General features: G+C 46.5%; 1 protein-coding gene across 3 annotated transcripts in view; it reads right to left on the reverse strand.

The window, feature by feature from the left end:
* Positions 1-22,141, reverse strand: part of FGD1 (FYVE, RhoGEF and PH domain containing 1) — a 481,771-nt gene that overhangs the window by 59,831 nt on the left and 399,799 nt on the right. For all 3 annotated transcript variants that reach the window (XM_069645326.1, XM_069645324.1, XM_069645325.1), the window contains exons 8-10: positions 21,773-21,911; positions 3,273-3,331; positions 1,991-2,137 (exon numbers count right to left, since the gene is read on the reverse strand). In XM_069645326.1, the coding sequence (XP_069501427.1) occupies positions 1,991-2,137; positions 3,273-3,331; positions 21,773-21,911 (345 nt within the window). The remainder of the gene's footprint in view (positions 1-1,990; positions 2,138-3,272; positions 3,332-21,772; positions 21,912-22,141) is intronic.

The raw sequence follows: 22,141 nt of genomic DNA on the forward strand, positions 1-22,141 counted from the left end.
CACAAGAAGGAGCATGAAGAGGGCCCAGAGTGGGCAGCCAGAGAGAGAGAGTGGAAAGGAGGGAGCAGGTGTCCCAATGAGGAGGATCTCAGTTTTACTGGCATTAAGGCAGAGATCATTGGCGGCACACCATTCGTGATTTGCGGCAAGTTTGGTATAAGAGAAGGACCAGAGGGGGCTGAGGGGAGCCTGAAAGTGAGCTGGGTGTCATCCGCATAACACTGGAAATTGGAGCAGAAAGTAGCGATGCAGTGGGCAAGAGGTGCCAGGTCGTGGTTGAAAATCCAGGGAGGGAAGTAAGACCCCTGGGGAACACCCCAAGTAGAGGGAGTAGAGGGAGAAATAAAAGAAAAGAAAGACCCCAGTTGGACCTGAGCGGGTCGGCCAGTGAGAAAGGATGTCAACCAGTCCAGGGCCTGATTGGTGATACCCAGGTTGTCAGGGAGGCGTTTGAGCAGAATGGCATGGTTGACCTTGTCAAAAACAGAGGATAGATCGAGGGGAATGAGGGCAGAGGGGATATTAAAGTCAAGATTGGAGAGCAGGTCTTCACGGGTGTTCAGGAGAGCAGTTTCCATGCTTCTGGCAGTTCTGAAGCCAGATTGGTAGTTGTGGAGACAACCAATAGATTCAGTATGCATATTAAGCGGATGTATACGAATTGTTCGAACTACAATTGTTCGAATTACAATTGACCTTTGCACAATTGACCGAATTGTGAAGGTCAATTATTACATATATGCGGGGGGAAACCCCCCGCAACCCCCCATTAAATATTAAATATATATATATGTGTGTGTGGTCAATTGTGCAAAGGTTAATTCGGACCCTCGACTTTCGGTCAATTCGGTAATTCGAACAATTGTGTTCAAACAATTTGGGTAATACCTATTAAGCTGGGCCAGCTTTTTCAAGAGTTTGCCCAGGAAAGCAGTGATGTAGATTGGGCGATAGTTGGCCGGAGAGGAAGGATCGGCTAAGGGCTTCTTTGGAAGGGTGTGCACAAGGGAGTGCTTAAGTGGGAGGGGACAGTTCCAGTGGCAAAGCAGTGATTGCAAAATCAGCCAAGGCTGGAGTAAGGGTGTCGATGTGGTCCTTGATGGTTCTGGATGAGCAGGGGAGAACCTGCTGTGAAAGACTTTTATAGAATAGACTTGTATAAAAACATCTTCTGGGGTGAACAGGGGAAAGGAGGAGAAAGGAGGAGGAGAAACGGGCCGGGAGTGGTAGAGGAGGAGGAAGAGGAAGTAGAGGCAGAGAGGGTGGACAGGATGTCCTGAGTTTTAGTGATGAAATGAGAAGCCAAGGCCATGCAGAGGGCCTGGTAGGGAACAGGAGAGGTAGAGACTGCAGCAGGATTGGCCAGCTCCTTGCAGATTCTGACAAGTTCGGCCGAGTTGTTTGATGCCGCAGAGATACAGGCTTGGGTGTTGGCTCTCTTCTTAGAGAGGACAGAGAGTCTGTACTGCCTCTGGAGCAGGCGCCAGGCCAGTTTGTCAGGGGGTCTAACTAAATACTAATAATCAAATGGCATGTTTGGGACACAAAATCAAAATAGCGGTTCTCAATTCCCATCAAGATAGAGAATGTTAGAGACACAATATGACTTCCCAACACAACGTTATGAAGCTCTGTATGATGAAGCCCACTATTACCCAATCACATGACACAAACATAATGACTTTCAAGATGCCAGGAGTCCAACAAAGGTTCCAACCATCCAAATACAGTGCTACAGTGGTTGTCCCTAAAATAAACCCTGCTATCCTGTGGAGCATTCTGGGGCCTCTTAGTAGCGAAAGTAGCTCTTTTAAGTCCTGGGAGGGTCTACGAATCTGTCTCGTCCTCGGTTGCCGTAATTTTCTTCTTTTTCAGAATTTGGTTTGCTAACTTTTGATTGTTCTTCAAATTGGGAGAGTCTTGTGGCACCCTATTAATCAATGAAATTAACTCATTTGGATGGGCCAGGCCCATCCCCATCGATACTCACCAGTATGAGGTATCTGTCCTGTGTGGTGCCGTTCTTGGCAGAGAGCTTGAGGATGTGGCCTTCTTTGATGAGCTCGTTGGTTGGGCTGACAATATCTTCCTCGCCCCCCAGGAGCTCGTAGACTTTCAGAAGGTTGTGCATCCTTTCCTGAAAAAAGTAGCACAGACTGACTAAGACTTGGTCTCAGACAAAGTCTTTCATGTGTGTCTGTGTTTGTTTTCCCTTCCTTTCCTCCCCCCATTAACCTTTCAAACAAAGCTATGACAATCACAAAATCACTAGCCACCAGCATACCAGCTCCCTTCCACCCCTCAATCCTCGTGTAACAGACACATCACACACGTCTCATACCTTCATAACTAATAGTCATGTATGTGACTATGTCTATGTAAAGCGGTTTGGATTAAATCGCTACATAAAATACAAATGAATATTCTGCTTCGGCCCGGGAGTGACAACACAAGCAGGAACGTATAGTATCACAAACATCACAATCTTCTACAAGACAATTTATATGAATTATTATTAGTGTATTTATTGAGCACCCACCTAGCTTTGGAAAACAACGCAGCACTTTACAATCATAGGGGGATGAGTGCAGTGAGGGACGCAGAGAAAAAAGAAGCAGGGAGCTAACAGGGGAGGATGGGCAATTGGCAGCATGGGGGAAGACAGTCGGGAGCAGATCAAGGAGTCTCAGGAAGGGTGGGGAGTGCAGGGTGTGTGGACCTAGGTGTTAAGGAAGAGCCATTCCTTGAACAGGAAGATCTTGAGCCCCTTTCTGAAGTGTATAAGAGATGGGGAAAGTCTGATGTCGACGGGAGGAGGTTCCAGAGTTTTGGTGCATAGACAGAGAAGACCTGTCTTCGGTTCTTTCCTTCGAGCACTGTCGCAATTTAAGTCTACTTCTGGTGGATAGCAGGCCTCCGGAGATGCTGAGTTTCTCAGTGAGGTATCCTGGGGATTTCAGGATAACAGCTTTGTAGCTGATGCAACAGGATTTGAAGATGATACACGCTTGCAAGTGCAGTTCGATGAGGGTCGGGTGATGCGGTCAAATGTGCGCAGTCTTTTAATGAGTCTGGCTGCAGATGTGTAAAGAAGCCCTTGCGCAACCGTTACACTCACAGAATACACACATAACCACATTTCCATCCTGTGACTCACTGACAAAGGCAGACCACTTTGGATGGCCCCACATCGGGCACACAGACTGCTGTCTTTTTCTCGGCACACCACGGTAGACTCCACCATGCTCCATGAACCGGAAGGACAAACTCACCATTTTCCGTATTGCTGCATTGGAGTGTTCGGCAGCGGTTGCAATCAGCTGCAAAGATTCTGCAAGGAGAGGAAGCAACGGAACAAGGGTTAAAATGAGTTTGTGCACAGTAACATGTCTTGGTCAGACATTTCTTCGCTTGGAGGGTGCATGCAGAAAGCCCTAGGCTACATCTGCCTTCATAAGAGTAAGGCCCTCGGTTCCCATGATGTGCTGAGCGCCAGCGCGTTGCTTGGCCATCCTTTCCTGAGCAGTTGGTTTGCAGGAGCCGATAGACTAATCGGGTTAAAATTCAGTGCGCAATAAAAATGGCCAATGCTAGTAAGGAACAAACGCAAATGTATATACGTCTCAAGCTGTCCTACGGTGGCCATCACGCTGTTTCGAACTTGAAGGGAGTAATCAGGGTGAGAAGACCACAGAGAGCGCGAGAGGAATGATGGGGTCTACAACGAGAGGTATTACCTATGGAAAAGGGGAGGCCGTGTGGCAACTACACATGCCACTTAGTGGGATTGCGTGTGGCGGATTATGCCGTGTTTAGAGGCTGCGTCCAGAATATTAAATCCAGCTATAAGGCTACATCTACAATACCTGTAAAGTCCACAGGTGAAGAATTGTGCTTGTTCCTGGAGGCCACATCCCCAGAATAATGAAAACAGGTCAGACAGAGTAGAGAGATGGCCGACGAAAATGGTGCATGGTTTAAACCACGAATCCTGAGAGTGGCAAGAATCTAAACATCTCTAAACTGGAGGAATGAGGGATAGATGCTACAAAAGACAGCATCAATGGGACTATACACCCTACTCTAGACGACATGGTTTGGCTCTATGTCTTCATCCCACCCAACGGAGGTCACTCCCCCAAAGGACCATCCTTTTATGGTTGCTCCGGATTGGCCTCCAAAGTGTGGGATTTTCGGCCCATCCGGGGGTTGTTTCATCCCCAAATCCTCCTTGGCACCTTTATGTGGTGTTTTATGGTTCTAAGGTGCCTCAATTATAAGTGCTATTTGTACCATTGTGACCAGAAGTCCTATTTTTGAGGGGAGGAGCACACTGCCAGTTTGTCACACTATGTCACCTTGTCTTGGAAAATTGTCAAAGTCCCACTTTTTTAGAAAAGCTTTGAAGCTACACCCTTAACCTAGGATTTCTCAGATAAAGACTGAATGCAGGACTGGCTACTGATGCACGCAAAGCCGGGTGTCGGAGAAAGGCAGGTAAAGGTAAGCATCTCTCCCTTCAGCTAGAGGATTAGATGGCCCAGAAACTAAAGGGAGGGCAGATGGAAGAGTGTGAGGAAGCGATGGCCTGGAGAAGAAGGCAGGCATCTGTACAATGGATAGCGAAACTAAAGGGAGGGCAGATGGAAGAGTGCGAGGAAGCGATGGCCTGGAGAAGAAGGCAGGCATCTGTACAATGGATAGCGAAACTAAAGGGAGGGCAGATGGAACAGTGCGAAGAAGCGATGGCCTGGAGAAGAAGGCAGGCATCTGTACAATGGATAGCAAAACTAAAGGGAGGGCAGATGGAAGAGTGCGAAGAAGCGATGGCCTGGAGAAGAAGGCAGGCATCTGTACAATGGATAGCGAAACTAAAGGGAGGACAGATGGAAGAGTGCGAAGAAGCGATGGCCTGGAGAAGAAGGCAGGCATCTGTACAATGGATAGCGAAACTAAAGGGAGGGCAGATGGAAGAGTGCGAGGAAGCGATGGCCTGGAGAAGATGGCAGGCATCTGTACAATGGATAGCGAAACTAAAGGGAGGGCAGATGGAAGAGTGTGAGGAAGCGATGGCCTGGAGAAGAAGGCAGGCATCTGTACAATGGATAGCGAAACTAAAGGGAGGGCAGATGGAAGAGTGCGAAGAAGCGATGGCCTGGAGAAGAAGGCAGGCATCTGTACAATGGATAGCGAAACTAAAGGGAGGACAGATGGAAGAGTGTGAAGAAGCGATGGCCTGGAGAAGAAGGCAGGCATCTGTACAATGGATAGCGAAACTAAAGGGAGGGCAGATGGAAGAGTGTGAGGAAGCGATGGCCTGGAGAAGATGGCAGGCATCTGTACAATGGATAGCGAAACTAAAGGGAGGGCAGATGGAAGAGTGTGAGGAAGCGAAGGCCTGGAGAAGAAGGCAGGCATCTGTACAATGGATAGCAAAACTAAAGGGAGGGCAGATGGAAGAGTGTGAAAAAGCGATGGCCTGGAGAACAAGGCAGCCATCTGTACAATGGATAGCGTAACTAAAGGGAGGGCAGATGGAAGAGTGTGAAGAAGCGATGGCGTAGAGAAGAAGGCAGGCATCTGTACAATGGATAGCAAAACTAAAGGGAGGGCAGATGGAAGAGTGTGAGGAAGCGATGGCCTGGAAAAGAAGGGAGGAATCTCTACAATGGATGGCAAAACTAAAGGGAGGGCAGGTGGAAGAGTGTGAAAAAGCGATGGCCTGGAGAACAAGGCAGCCATCTGTACAATGGATAGCGAAATTAAAGCCTCGTACTCTGCTGTCAATGAATGTTTCATTCTCTATGCGCTGGAAGTAACTGCTTCTGTGACAGACCTGGGCTATCCAGCAGGCAGGAATTAATGGGAATAGGTCATGGGAGGCAAGTCCATCTTCAGTGGCCCTTTTGTGGGACAAGTTCTAAACCTTAAGGAAAATTGCTCATGCCTGATGTGATGACTGTGATGGGCCGTCTGAATTTTTAAACGGAAGTCCCCACCACGGCCTAGAGTTCATCGAGTAAAGTGTTAAAGAAAGTGTAGTGTAAACACTTAGCTACAAAAGTGTGGGAGCCCATCTACTGAGAACACGCATGTCTCAAATAACCTGTTCTATTGGGTGGTGCCCACCCAGGAGAGGCTACTAACACGTTTTAACTCACTGTACCTTTCACAGAGGAGAAATATACATTTGCATATTAGTCTGGTCCCGCACACCTGGACAGTCTAGCACCAAAATGCTAGTCAATTCTCTGAACAAGAGTACCATCAGCAACCTAAGGCACAAGTTTCAGCTTAGTCTGGCCTCATCAGGGAGGTGAAGCTGTGCCTCTCTAAGGCACAGGGGGGGGGGAAGGGTCCACGTACGGATTACCCTTAGTAATTCAGGGTAAAAGCACATTTACAAAAGCGTGGGAGCCCTCTACTGATAAGGAACATGGCCCCTATGGGATGTATATAATTTTTAGCTGTTTGCAGGATTCACAAGCAAAAAAAGTTTGCTTTTTTCAAGGCATTATCATGATTATTATTGCACATTGTATTCACATAATGCCTAATAGCAAGCTGCACAGATGTTTACAAATAATGATCAAATCAGGTGACTTGTCCTTGATATTACGACCCTGGTCCCATTTCCCTTGTGAATCGTGCATGGGCCCCTGCATCCTATCCTTGCATTCGGCCGTTTGCAGACTCTAGTGGAATTCAATACTACAAGTACCGCAATGCAAACAGGTTAGGCACTCGCTCCTCACACAGAGCATCATTTCACACAGAGCATCATTAGATGTTTGGTTATTAAATTGCTCCTCACACACCTTCTATACAACTGAGCTCTGCAGCATGACCTGCACCGGCCATGAACAGCTCAAGGTGCTCGATGCCATACGTGGGCTGCTCATGCAATCCATATTTTATTTTTCTTTGCATTTTGAAACCTACATTTATGAATTTATAAGGGCATAACCTTATAGTGCAGGTGCAATAATGCAACGTGGACCACCTCCTCAAGCCCTCTGCTGAGGGATGCGTGCCCATTTATCTAACAGCACTCGTCACACAGTCTTCACCCCAGCCAGCAAAAGGCATCTTTCTACCTTGACAGTATCCACAGGGCCTACAAGCACTTTGAAGTAAGTAGCACTCCACAAAAACCCAAACAAAACAATAACACACACAGCGGCACCCATTCTACCAAGAGGTCCTTCATGCCAGAAGCAGACCTGCAAATGTTAGCTGGTAACCTGCTTCTACTTTCTTGTTGTGTTCAAGAGCTCCCCCCCTCACCCCCCACCCCCACTACCACCAGCCCCCTCGCTCCTTGCTGTCCTAATAACAGGACACGGTAACTGCAGGCCAGGTAAAGAAGGGTTGGCAAATCTGAACTATGCAAATAACGCGCCACCATCATAGCTTTTCCGAAAAGCTCCTAGCAGGCCCCGTGTACTTCGGGGCGCCACAGCCCAAAGCGAACCCTCAGTTAAGAGTTCCCAGAGCTCACCCAGCTTTTCTGCCTGTAGGGCCGGACTGGTGGGTGTCTAGGGGGGTGAGTAGAGCGGAATGTTCTCCCCTGTCCTTTCTGCATTTTATAAACACACCCGCATTGACGCCCAGGCATGGTGGGACCCTAAAAGTGGGGCCACTCCTGAGCCAAAGATCCACTCACATCATACAGTTCCCCTCCTAGGAAAATCGGAGGCTTTGCAAATCCAGGAGCCTTTACGCAGCGCCGGCACAAAATAGCCCCTCGCATGCGTCACTGCAGGTCTTGTGCATATCTCGCTCTGTGTGCCCTCCATAACCTTTCAGTGGTGGGTTCTCCCCCGAGGTCCTCTAAATGAGGAACTAATGTATTGATACTCATTGTATAGCCCTTGGAAGGGCGAGGGGCAGAGTAGGCACTGGCACGGTTCTAGCCAACGACTGCAGGCTCAACACCTAAATCGGAAGGGAGTGCTTTACTCACTGAGCTATCTTAGCAGCATGCAGCTCCTGAGATTGTGTGGTGGCGACATAAATAGTTAATTATTTCGAGAAGGCCTGGGTGAACACAGGGGAGTCGCAGCACTGTGTGAGCAAGTGCAGTGCTGGAGAGCACATATGTAGTCTGGGCATTGAGTAGCCAGGACATGGGACCCCGGGCGGGCCTCGCAGTCTGGTCTGCGTGACCTTACACGTACCGGCTTCTGAGACTGCGTTTCATGTCTGAATCATCCGTTTCACCTGCTTGTCATGGTTCTCGCTTAAAGTAACACGGGACTGGTACATATTCCTACCATGAATTATGAATAATGTAGGCAACGGGAAATGGAACTTCGTTATAATACAGACATAGGCTTTTTTTGGGAAAGGATGTCAGTCACCGGATGTCTATTTTCAGAAACATCAATTTTGCGTGGGCTTGTACGCGAATCACCGCATTCTGCTGTACTGTAGCTCAGTGGGTTAATGCGTCCGCACCGTAGACCAGTGCCACATCTGCAGGCTGCATGCTCCATTTCAGTAGGGTAGCTCGATAGGATAATGCAGCAGTTGCAGAGATATGTGTGTGACCTACGGGTAGGTGTTAATTCTGTCAGGGCCAACTCATCCTCCACTCCCCCCGGGACTATAAAAGAAGTTCCTTAAAGCTCTTAAAATAAACTTTGTTAAGCCCCCAGGGGGCTATTCGGCCACCCGACAATTCAGCTGCTGTTTGTGCCATAGGAATTGTTAATATTATTTTCAACGCTGATGGAGAGGAGCTGGGCAGAACAACAGAGCCACGAGCTAGCCGGACAGGGGGTTCAGGATAAGGGCAGAGGTCAAAGTTGGAGGGAACTAAAGGGTACGACGTTCCCTTACTTCTCAAGGAAAGAAGTCATAGTTCCCTTACTTTATGTGACCTGGACGAACCGTTCCAGGATGGTAGGAAGGCCACTTAAAAAAGAAAATAACAGCTCCCCTGCTGGGGACGTGAACCTATGCTCTGTGTTATCAACCCTGTGTCAAACAACATTGTGCTATTTCGCAATTCCTGGCCAACCTTGGTTATTTCAATGAACTGCTTGCGAATGAAGCCTATTCCCAGGCAGTCGCGCAGCATTCTGGGAATTGGTGTAGATGTTGGGGTGCTTGTGTAGGCACAAAGGTTTTTGCAGGTAATGGGAGGGGCGCATCAGTGGCTATAGCCATGTCATGGGCATATCCCTTCTGAGGTCCGAATACTGGGTGAAGGGGAGGCTACATAAAGCTGCATGCTGAGGGGCCAATGGCACACGCATGGGGTCACTGAAATGTATATTCTTTCACAGCGTTTTCTTTAGTCTTGGGACAACTTTTGAAAATCACAGCTTTTGGGGTGGAGGGAAGGAAAGGAAGGACACAGGTAGGGGGTTTGAATTGAGGGAGGGGATTACTGAGTATGGAGGATTGAAGGGAGCAGAAAAAGGGATGGGGCAGAAAAAAAGGCGGGGCAGAGGAACATCGTTCCGTCCTTTTTTTTTACACTTCTACCACTGGATAAGGGTGACTTACACTTACAGGTAGTGTTTTCCATTCCGTCGGACCCCTGATGGGGAAGCAAGGAAACAGACCACATACCCCTACAGACTGTTACTTGTTTGTTAAGACAAAGCCTCATTTGCCTTTCACTTGCACTGGCCTGACTTGTGACTTGTTCTTCCCCAGCCAATTCTGCCCGGCAGTGGCACTGGCCTGTGGCCGATGCTGTCTGCCCTGACAGCTCTGTCTGATAAGTGACTGGCTCTTCCCCAGCCTTTCTGAAGCAGGGCCATGTGACCAACTCGGTTTTAATCGGTGGCATTCCGAATGTGGGGTGCGAGGCTCTTTATAAAGGCATTGCGGTGACCGCTTTTTAAAGAAAATATAAACAGTCCTAACTGGTGGGGGCGCTAAACAGTATTTTTACTCAAGGGGGAGGAGGTTGTTTCAGTATTAAACAGTTTGAATACCACTGGTCTAAATCCATTGGCCCTGCGGATATCGTCTGGAGCTCCAATCTTCACAAGGACAGCTGACCTTCACAGAGACCTGGACATCGAGATGTTGGACGAACATCTAGCGAAGCTGAGTAAGAACTTCTGCCAAGGACTGGATCCGAACCCTCTGATCAGAAGACTCACTGCCACCACTGCAAACCCCTTTAAGACCCTGTGAAACCTGCCCTACTGTGACAAGTCCACACAGACCAAGAAGAATCCTAACCCTCCACGACATACTCAACCCGAGAAGATGGAGTAATGAGGCTCAAGCCCCGGTATCCAAAAATCACTGCTGATGGATAAGAAGTAGAAGATGATAGAGGGTCTAAATCCTACTTTTCTTCCAATGCAGGGGGTCTGCGACCTTTGGCTCTTCATATGTTTTGAACTACGTCTTGCATGAACCTTCATCGTCCACTATGCTGGATAAGGCTGATGGGAGTTGTAGTCCAAAACATTGAGCGAGCCAAAGGATTCTGAACCCCTCTTCCAGAGGAACCAGACTGAGGGGCTGAGCACCCTGCTGGGAAATATCAGGATTTTGCAATACATCAGCCCGCCTTTCCCTGCTGTTCAAACGGATATGGACACACAGCTACCTAGGATGGCATAATGGGAGGTGCAGGGATTCGTGAGAAGTCACTTGCAGGCAGCGCTGGTCATTGGGCCGCTCTCGCCGGATCTGAGATCTGGCACCAGATGTGTAGCCGGATCTTGGGATCCGGCCAGAGTCAGCCCCCAAACCCATGCTCTGCGCTGGGTTACACTTAAAAGAGAGGGAGCCCGCGGCGGAGGGGGGCAGAGCAGCTCCTTGCCGAGCCCCCAGTCTAATCTGCAATGTACTCTGTGCACAGTGCTCGCACAGGGCAGATTAGATCTCTGAGCCCCCACCCTGGTGGGCTCGGAGTCTAATCTGCCCCACGGTGCAAGCGGACTGTGCACACTGCACAGAGCATTTTTGTTATTTTGTACTCGCCCCTCGGGTGCTTTAATTTTCATTGTGCACCCGTTTCCTTCATCTCTCTGGTTTTTATTCTTAGTTGGTTATATTTATTTGTATAACCAACCAACAAACACCAGAGAGACACACAGAGCCAGCACACATTCACATCTGACCTCAATAAAATGTAGCAATTCAGATACGTTGTATATTATGTGATGTGCTGCATTTTTTAGTGGCCAGATTTTAATGTGTGCCTGCTCCGGTGACCCTGTTTAATTGGTCTTGTCTTGGTTCGTGCACGGAGTAAAGGTGTGGTTTGTGAAAGATGAGATGGGCACATTTTACGCGTCTGCATACTGGCTGCCAGGGTTGGACTGGGGCATAAAATTGTCTCGGCTCCAATGCAAAAATGGCCCACAGTTGCACATGGCCATTCATTCCTTCAAACTGGCGCTATATAAATAAAATAAATACAAATACAAAAATAAACTATTATTTTGGACATTTCCTTTGATCGGAGGTCAACTGCCAACTACGTCCCCTCTAAACTCCGCCTCCTCGGACACAGCCCCCCAAACTCCACCTCCACCCCGGCCCTTGTGGGATCCCCCACCAACTTGTTTCCATTTCCCCCACTGCTTGCAGGAGTTTACTGCTGCTCGCACATAAGACACAGGATGGATGTTTGGTGTTGTAATGATTCCATCCCATTGAAATGGCGCGCGTGATCCACCAGGGGTCGCCTTTGCTCTGCGCAGGCACAGCCCAGGGCACGGGCCCATATGCTCCCCCTGCGCCCCGCGCAGCTGCGATGTGGAACACGAGCAGAGCACACTGTGCCAGCGGCATGTGTGGGAGCAACTGGGGTAACCCGAGACAACACTCAGCGAGCGACAGCGATTAGACGGCAGAAGTGTGCAGATGGGAGGGATAGTTATACACATGGCCTGATGAAGCCTTCACCACCGAGGGAGGGGGCACTCATGCCCGAGGCCAAGCCGAGGGATATAAATTGAGGAAGGGTCATTATCCCCAACCAATCATGACCTCTGTCAAGATCTATACGGCTATTAGCACAGGGAGCTGCGCAACGAAACAAAAGTGAATGATTTTAAGATGCGCTCAAACAAGGTCTTTATCAGAGATTATAGACGGCATTGTGGGCATTTATTTATTTATTTAAAACTCTTCTATATCGCGACCCAGGCATGCATCAGAGCGCTTTACAACTTCACATATATAAAGTATAAAACATGATACTACATATATGCAAATTCAAAACTAACAAAAGCTCATACCAATAAAATCCCGAGAGGTGTTACCTAATTACAGAAGTGACAGACTTGCAGACGAAGAGAAGCGACTTCTGAGACCTCGCGAGCCCCTTGGCATTTGTAGTTTCTCAGCCAGATGGCTGGGGGTTTGCCAATGGATTGCTTTGTATGTAATACTTTGAATGCAATCAGTGCCGTTTGACCACGTTTCCTGGCACCCACCACCAATCGGGCTGCAGTGTTGAAGACAACTTTTAAAGGAGTCAATGAAGCATGTGGCTAGCAGAGAGAAAAGGCGCGAAAGGGACAAGGTGAAATAAAAGGTGTCACTCCCTGCAAAAAGGTGAAAGTTGGATGATTTTACTTCGGAAGAAATACGTGGTATCAGAGTGAGTCGAGAATATAACGTAACGTCCAAGTATTTAACCAGCTGGGAAAATCCTGACTGTGAAGCTGGGATTTTCACCTGTAAGAACCAATTTAAAAGATGGGTTGGTTGCCAGCACAAGACATTAAAAGGAATTCTGTCTTGGACTGATTACGTTAAAAAAATTGTTTTAACATCCAGGCTTCAATCTCCACTAGACACTCACCTATACGGGACATATTATCTTTCTCAGAAGAAATTCTCAGATACAATTGTGTGTCGATCCATATCTATGTCAAATTTTGCAATCAGGTTGCCCAGTGGCTACATATAAAGATTAAAAAGCACTGGCGAAAGGATTGCACCCTGAGGAACTCCGTATGGAGTCCTAAGCGGTTCAGAACGGTTCTGTCCCGTCACCAGCATCTGCTGATTCTGCATCAGCATTCCGATGGGGTTACGTGGGTTCAATGATGGTTTCTTCCATCACTTACTGTGCCTTTCCAGAACATAACGAAAAACCAGAGCCTGGCTTAACCTAAAAAAAGACCCATCCTAGTACCTAAGTAGCAGATAAAGCACTGGAGGACCTATGACTGGGGCAAAGCCAAGGCCTGATTTCGGCCAGGGTAGGATTAAACCTAGCTTGCAAGCAACAGGGTGCAGTACAAGGGAAGACATAATACTATACCTGGGAGTGGGGTGTTCAGGCACCAATGAGGTATGTCTGACAAGTAGGATTTTTAGGCAGCTCAGTGCAGCTGTTAACCCTTAAATTCTGATCCACACTCTTCACTACCCGCTTATTAGGAAAATTCCCCTGCCATTGGACTCAATGGAAAAATCACAGCTCCTGTTAAATTTTACGGGAGGAGGGATTCCATATGTGAGGCAGCAGCCGGCTGGAGAGATGAATGTAGAAGATGCTGTGGGCCCTGAACATGCATGTAGAGGGCAAGAGTTTCAGGGGAGCATGTAAAAGGTAGTTTTTGTACACTATTACATTAAGCATCCTAATAAAAATACTTCCATTTATCACATGGTACAGAAGTCTTTTTACTATGTCTATGCTTAATGTTATACTTGACAAATCCTTACTTGCACAGGTTTTTAAGCATTCAATGATATTCACTACATATACGAGCATTAAGTACTCTCTGCCAAATTACAGCATGTTTTGTGGTGGTGATACAGGCTGTAATTTGACCAAGGGCCTGATTACAAGATTGGTGGCAGTGGTAACTCCCATATTTTAGAATCCTAGACGTTTTACCACTCTGCCAAACCATGAGTTTCATTACCAAAACTCATCTTGCCACACAAAAGCATTTGTATATGTGCTAATTACGATATGCGTTCATTTCTGCATGCTTTATCAATTCCCATGTAGTCCCACAGGACTCCAAAAGAGGGATTAACAGAAGACTGCATGACTTGAAATCATGCAGACCCTTCTGGTCACTAGAATTTTATTGCATGCGGTATTATTAACAGAGTTTGGCAGTATTAGCACAGGTAATACCACCAAACACTTAATCATGCAGGGAATTTACTTAACTAACACCCCTATGCCTTTTGAATACCTTTTAATGCTGAAAAACGTGTACATGTTATGCTAGGTTACATACATGCCAACATTCCGACTCACCTGGGAGAGAGATTTCATCTGAGAAATCGGGAGACAACATTTTTGAATATGAATGCATAAGGGAAAGAATTATTTTAGGTGGGAGAGAATGTGAAAAATAGCAATATTTTTCATAGAAAAGTCGGGAGTCTCCTGCCTAAATCGGGAGGGTTAGCATGTATGCGTCTTATGTAATGGTATGTTGATTTATACCGGGCAGCACTACCACCCCGGGGCATTCTTCAGGCGTGTGCACACTATCATATTAAGCATAGACATAATAGAAAGATGTATTTCCACCACAGTGAATAAAGGTCCTTCTACTATGTCTAAAGGTCTTTCAACTATGTCTATGCTTAGTGTAACATATTGCATATTCATACATGAGCAAATGCTAGCATGTTGGGGCAAAGCCATCATAGGTACGTTACTACATGGGCAACTGGTTGCATGTTGGGGAAAAACCATTACATGTCCTTCGGGTTCTCGAGAGAAGAGTAAAGAAAACAAGGGATGCTGCAAACTCCGTGCTGGGATCAACGCTGCATAAAGGCAAGACGAATATGAAAAACGTGTTTTGAAGACACATACATCAAAATCACTACTCTCCATAAGAAGCAAGCCACACGAAAATACGCTTCTGGGTGATTGCGTTAAGAATACAAGATCTGCAGACCAAAAAGGCAAACCAGCGCTGTTCGATCTAGATGGGGCTGTTCAGTAACTAAATCCTGAGAGACTGTGAGAGATACCACAAGAAATCAGGGTACCAAGAAAGAAGGCTCCTATTTGAAAAATATTTCTTCTGCTAACAAAGTGTTGAAAGATTACTGTGCTCACGCCCTGACTCAGTTGCAATAACTCATCTAATACCAAAGGGGTATACAAGACAAATGCATCAACAAAATAAATAATCCTGTCCTGAAGAAGGCCAAGAAAACCTTTTGAAAAGGCACTACAGATAATGTCTAATAGATAATTATGGCCGAAACATGTTGACTATAAGACTGGGAACTAATAAGTCTTGATGATCAGAAGCCATTTTAGGTTTATTTGAAGCTAATTCTGTGTGTTATGTGATTTTGAAAAAAAATGAAAACAAGATCTGTCATCTATGACTCTCATAGGAAATAATTTAAGAGTTCAACCCTGTGTTGTGTTAAATATACATCCACGATAGTGATGATGAATTACAGTACAGCAACATAACCACAACCGAATAACCCCATCGTATTTGATTGTTTTAAATTGCTTTGAATTCTTTTTGAATTGTCTGACTCTGATTTATTTGTGAATTGGATGTTATATGATGTTTTATATATATATATATATTATATATATGTGTATTGATATGTAATAAGGTTATATTTTTTATATATATACATATTGTTTTATGTCTCGTGTCTGAGATAATTTTGTTGTACAATTTTGTTGCACAATGGTTTTTGAGTGAGGTTTTAAACAAGTGTCACCAGGTAGAGTTGTAGAGGTGGAGAGAGGGGTAATGCGTTTCCCATTCTCTGTATTGCACTTTCTAATTTTTCCCAATTGGAAACTGATCCCCCAAAAACAAAAAAGAAGGGAAAATACCCAATTTTTGATACTACCATGCTGGGGCAAAGCCATCAGAGGCGTGTCCTTAAAGCACCCCCCCCAACACCTTAAAAACACATGCCTCTCCTTAAAGGGGGCAAATAATGATTTTTTGAGCAAACCCACCATAGGTATGTCTTTAATGGCAAATGCTGGCATTCTGGGGCAATGGTGTAACATTTGTGTATGCATGAGTGAAATTATTTGACACATACTAGTGACCTTGCTGCTTTGATCAGTCCTTTCCTGAAGTGTGGGGTGGAGGGCATATCCCTAATGCAAGTTGTCAGGTTGTGACAGCAGAAGGCATGTTTCCTTTTTTCTCTCTTTCCCGCAGTTCTTGGTTTTGAGCTTGGAGTTGGTCTGCCATCAGATGATGTGTTGGCCTCTGATGTCTTGAGTTTCTCATTGCCTTGAAGGTGAGGGAGGCTGATTTGAAGGCAATGCGTATGTTTAAAGAATTTTTCTAGACCCTGTGTATCAGATTCCGGAAGATCAATCCGGACCTTGTTTGAAGGACCTCTCCGTATATTGCCGGATTCTCCAAGGTGTTACCGTGGCAGAAAAGCCATGGCTATATACTTAAGTGGGGACTAGAGGTGCATACACGAACATGCTGTAAGTGAATGTCCAATCATATTTAATAGGATAAGCACAAGAAGAAAGCTTATGGACCTGGGTAAAAGGAGCTGTCAAACTGTAGGCAAAGTCAGCGTGAGTCGCCATTGTGCCTAGCTTGCTCCCAATGCTTTTCTCTGGGCCCAATGTTATCCTTTGCAAAATGTCTACTGGAAAGGAAAGCCTCCAGTTAGTGGTACAAGGAGCTGTCAAAGTCCAGATGTGAAGTGGCAGGGCGTGTAGGCGGTGCAAGGACCCTGGACAATGTTGTTGGTCCCAGGGGAGGTGAACCAGCTGCTGCGGACTGGCGTAACTACTCCCGTTGTTCAGGGTGTACCCTCAGGGGAAACAGCAGTGCATCCGGAAGCCCAATGGTTCCAAAGAAGGTAAGATGATGCTTTTGCAGTTGTAGGTTTTAGACACTATGCATTGCTGGTCTGTTTCAGGAGAGTCAGGGCCTCAAATATAAGGTAATACGACCAGTATTATTTTGATGAGATCTGGAGTCCAGAAGTTATTTATTTATCTATGTCTACCGAGTCAAGGGAAGGGAGCTCTGGTGTAGTTACTTCTGGTTCTGGAGTGAGGTTTGGAGTGCCCAGGTTCCAGCAGTACTTCGCAGTCGGGGAGTAGAGTGCCACAGCCTGACCTTAGTCTTCCTTAGCGAGTCCTTCTTCCAGCTGCTTTGAGATGAGACCCAGCATTTGCCACTGCTACGGTGCAGATATCCTGATTCTTATGCAGCTCTTGGGGGCTGGTTGCATATCCAGCCTCCAATCAGATACACTACACTATTCAAAGATTTGTCAGCCACCCAATCAGGAATGGTCGCCACATTCAAACCTTTCCAGACTTCTTCACATGGAAGCACACATGATGTGGATTCAGGAGTAAATCCCAGACACCCATTTATACATCTGCCCAGATCTAGTCATGGCTGCCCTCTGCTCTCATGGGGTAGGCCTAGGAAGGCCATGACCATATATGGCACAAACTTTCTTTCATGCGTACCAGGTAAACATAGCCTCGCTGTTGAGACTCTGAACAACTATATCTAGATGACCATTTCAATGGGGAACAGTCGGGAACAACCCTCTGCTCACTAGTTACTAAATGTGCGCAGCACTGTCCAGTTTTATAAAAACACATAGGCAGGCATCATCCTATGAGTTAACCCAAGGAACCGAGCAAGGGCACCTGCTCTGGGAAACAAACTAGATAATATGTTTGGTGCACCCTGACCTGGGCGTCTTAGGGACTCCCAGGGATAAATGCAATGAGTTACATCACCAGTGTGGGCCTTTATGGGGATTTCATGAAAAAAAGGTACCTGAACCATGTATATTTTTTGACATTGGTTCTCGTATATCATTAATGATTATTGATTGTCATGTATGTTGATTTCTCACAATAAAAAAAACGGGGTGGTGGGGACAAAGATTATGCATAGGAGTGAGAGTTGACAGGAGTCTTGAAAGAGAGGTTGCGCTCAATAGTGAAGCAGAGAAACTTTTTGTGAGGTGAGAGGATGAGTGAGAATCCGTCCGGCTGCATTTCTGCTAGCCATATCTGGATGTAAGCTTGCAAGGTAGCATTAGTGAGGAGGATGAACTCAGTTTTAGTATGGGTCAGTCTGAGGTAGGCACTAGACATCCATGCTTCATTGACGGAATAGTGGTGTTTGAGGTGATGAATGACATTTGAGGGTGATAGTCCCATTTATATTTCAGTGTTGTCCACATACTGGTCAATATTGATGTTGAAGTTGGTGAGTAATGGATTTCCTTTTGCGATTAAAGTTGATGTGTCACAGTTTTGACCATTTGGGTATGCTGCAAGTGATGGGGTATTGATGAGGTTGACTGGTGCCCATCTGAACAAGCTACAGCCTTTTGGTGAGGTTCTAGGCGAACTAGTACAGTACTGATCTATTGAAAGCCCTGTGTGAGGTGAGGATACTGAGAAGGGTTCTTTGGTTGATTTTGTTAAACACAGTGAAGCGATTGAGTAGGACCAGTTGGCAGAAGTCTCCTCTATCCAGAATGTGGTTTGTGTCTTCAATGGCCTGGACGTTGGATGTTTGCAAGTTGCATCTCTGATGGAATCCTGACTGGTTGCTCTTAAATAGGTTTTGTTTAGCTATTCTGTCTTGTGTCTGTATTGTAATGGTTTTCCTAGGATTCTGCATATAAAGGACTGGTGTGTCAGTAGTTTACCTACTTCATAAATGTTTTTCTTGATCGATCTGCAGAAAGATCTGGAATATGTTCAAAGCATCTGGGAAGATGCCTTGTGTCAGTGAGCCATTGATTGCATGAAGGAGGGACAATGGCCTCTTCTAACATGGATTTAACGAGGGATGCCATTGTTGTAAGAGGATGCGTAGAGGGAGCTGGGAATGGTGTACATGTCTTCCAGTGAAATTGTTTTGAAGGTAATCCGTATGTTGTGAGAAGTGATGGAATGGATGTTTGTACGGGGTTGGTGTTGCCAGTATGTTGTCTGATGTTGTCAGTTTATACAATGTGAAGGCATTATGAAGCAAGACACAGACAACATATTCAATATTCAATTCAATATTCAAACAAAACACTTTACTAGCTTAAATGCCAGGATGGAACAAGGCCTAACATGCCCTATACTAAGGTGGGATTTCCCTACCTAAATAAACTAAGGAAAGTCTGAGACAAAGAGTTCAACTGGCCTCCATGGGTCCAAATCCTGCCCCTCACACTCTCCTGTGTCATCGGCTTCACACAGGGGAACGAGCACTGTTGATGCAAGGGAAAGGGATAGCCTCTCCACACATCTCCTTTCCCGGCCCTTAGTCCGCTGCACAGAGCCCCAGCTCCCTCACCATGCTGCCTGGGACCCTCTCTGCCTGCAGTCCCCAGTGTATCGGTGTCCTCTGCACAGCGGACCGGACTACAGCAGTTTCCTCCCACAGTTCACCTAATTTCAAACACAGTTTCCTGCTGCTCCTCTTGCTGCCCCTCTAGCTGCTCCTTCTCTCTGTGTTGCTTTGTTCTTCTCCCTTTATAAAGCTGCAACCTTCTAATCGGTTGCAGGTGTGCTCCAATTGAATGTGCCTGACCATGGTTAAGGGGACATGTTTGACCCTCACAACATCCTACAGGCATCTTCTTCGTCCCAGTACTAGAGTAGTGAAAAGGTATAGTGTTCATCACTCTCGGTTGCCTCTTCCTCGTCTCAGTACGTTTAAGTGTCACAAGAGGAAAATTGGGGAAGCTGACTTCCAGTAACCCATAAAGGTTGGGGAAGGGTTAGGTTGGTTGTCAATAGAAAAAAGGGGATACCATGTCTCGCCTGCAGGCCCCTTATTCGTGCTCACCCTCCTTCTTGATCTTCGAGGCTAGCCATTTCTCCTAAAGTTATTCTGACCAAAGGGAATGGTGTAACAATAAACCACAAAGGCTTCTGGGACTAAGGGTTCATCATGAAATGGAAAGAGGAAATACTGCTTGTCACCTGAGGACACTTCATTCCCATTCCCCAAGAGCCCTACACCTAGGTGATCCTCCCTTGTTTCTCCACCCCCAGAGTCAGGATCCAAAAGTGATTGCCTTTCCCCGACCACGTGTGCAGAGGATCCAAGGGGAATAGTTGTGAGGATGCCCGCAGGTTTCTCACCATGAAAAAGTAATTGATGATGTTACATGTTCTTATTCGACTGTTGCTTGGCGGCCCATGCTTAGGGGATTAATGAAGTGTTTGATAGCCTTGAAGAGTTTTTTTAAATGAGTTGACAATAATGGCTAGACGGTTACAGATCTTTTCTTCAGAGTACCACGGTACCAATGGTTTGTCTCTGTTGAATGAGACTATTAGAGTTGCATGGGCATTGACAGTGTCCAAAAGGGGGGTGTTTAGTGCATTTAAAAGTATGCTGGTGGTGTTTGCCAGTTTTTAATTGGATGCTACTAGACAAGCTTTTCTTCTATAATTTTCACGGGGACCTTTTAGAAGGAGTGGAATGGGTTCTCGAAGAGTTAGAGAAGGCATAATGGTGGGATGCCGATTGGTAGTGCCCTATACGGACTCTGCAATGGTCTGTCAGGTCTAGGTGTCAGATGTGATGCATCCAATGTCTGTACTTGATGGATGCTGTCATGACGAGTTATGTGAATGCAGTGATGAAGGTTTGCTTGTGGAATAGCGAATGGAATGCAGCTGTCTGGAAGTGTGTGTCCAGGAGGTGATAAATATAGTGTTCCATGGAAGAGAGACAAGAAGGATCTTGGAGGGTTCCCTCTTCCAGATCCTTCCTGATCTTTGAGACAAGCATAACATTTCCTCACCAAAAATAAGTGGTTACATACTTTACTTTGGGCCGAAGTTGTCGTGCTTGTTATCCCCCAGAAGAACACACCGTCCCTGGGTACAACCTTCCAAAGGACATCCTTGTGTCCCCAGCTTCCTGCAACCATTGCTCCTCTTGTCACCACAGTCTTCACCTGCCTACTACTGTGGTGCAGTACTGGAAAAGCAGGCCCAGCTCTACCACCAATTGCAAATGAGCTAGGGTTGGAGACTGGTTCACTAGTGCTTCTTTTCTAACTTTTACCGGTCGCATGTGCTCCTATTGGCTCGGTGGTGATATGCAAACCAGCAAGCCTCCCATCTTCTGCTCCTGTAGCTCCTAACAAAAGAGGCTGGGCAGTTATGCAATGGAAAACAATTGGAACCTTGTTAGTTTTGCATCACGGACTTCAAACAAGGGGCATTAACTAACACAGGAATGAGACGCCCTGTCAGTAACTGAAAATAAGCACCTTTATCAAACGATGCATTTAAATAAGTAGACATTCGAGAAGCCATGCAAGATGTTCATTTTGCTGACGTTTTCCCCCCCAAAAGCTCAGACGGTCCCCTGCCCTAAGGCCCATTGTCCTCTAAGCAGGGGAGGATCTACTAACTACTCAAAAATGATATAACTCCACCCCGACACATTTTATATTGACCTGGAAATGCAGTCATCCAGCCTTTATACATCCATTTGTTCTATGTTGTCTTAATACACACTTATTAGTTAGCCTGACTGGTCTGTGCATCTTTTGCAGTGAAAGGACCCTATGCTCTTACTCGGATCCAGCATTATAGAAGAAGCCTGATTCGTTGGCCTTTGACTGGGGTACCCCAGTGGACAGCAGTCAAAGCCAGGACTTACCAAGATCCCCACGTTTCTCTGCCCACAGTTTTGCTCTTAGCCTTTCTGACTCTGGCCGGCCTCAAAGGTGGGATACAGGATGACTAAAGATGGCTGGGAGGGAGAGGGGGGAATTCACTACATTGGCTCCAATATTAATATCCTTCACCCACTGAAAAGGAACGCAAGTGCTCACTTACTCTCGGCGTCCCGGCTGTCGCAGGAGCCTTCGGGCAGTTTTTGGAGGTAGTCCTTGAGGAGCAGCTCATAGCGGGGGATCCTCTGCACTGGCTCCAGCATGTGGTGTTGCAGGGTCAGGTTTCCACAGATCTCCTCGCTCTGGAATAAGAATCAGCAGCAAGAAGGTCAGACAGCGGCACAGACCATGCGGCCGAATTCAGATGACACAGACACATAGGTAGGTATACCAAGACTTAAGTATTGCTAGCCCTTCCCGAGAGATCCTACCCGGCCTCCAGCCAAACGCTTGCCCTCTTCCAGTACTGCTGTGTTTTGACTGGATCAGGTTCTTCTTACAACCCAATGTCCCGGCATAGAATGCATGATAC

This window comes from Ambystoma mexicanum, chromosome 2p (genome assembly GCF_040938575.1).
Source record: "Ambystoma mexicanum isolate Mex_15411 chromosome 2p, UKY_AmexF1_1, whole genome shotgun sequence".
In the NCBI taxonomy this organism is placed as follows: Eukaryota; Metazoa; Chordata; class Amphibia; order Caudata; family Ambystomatidae; genus Ambystoma; species Ambystoma mexicanum.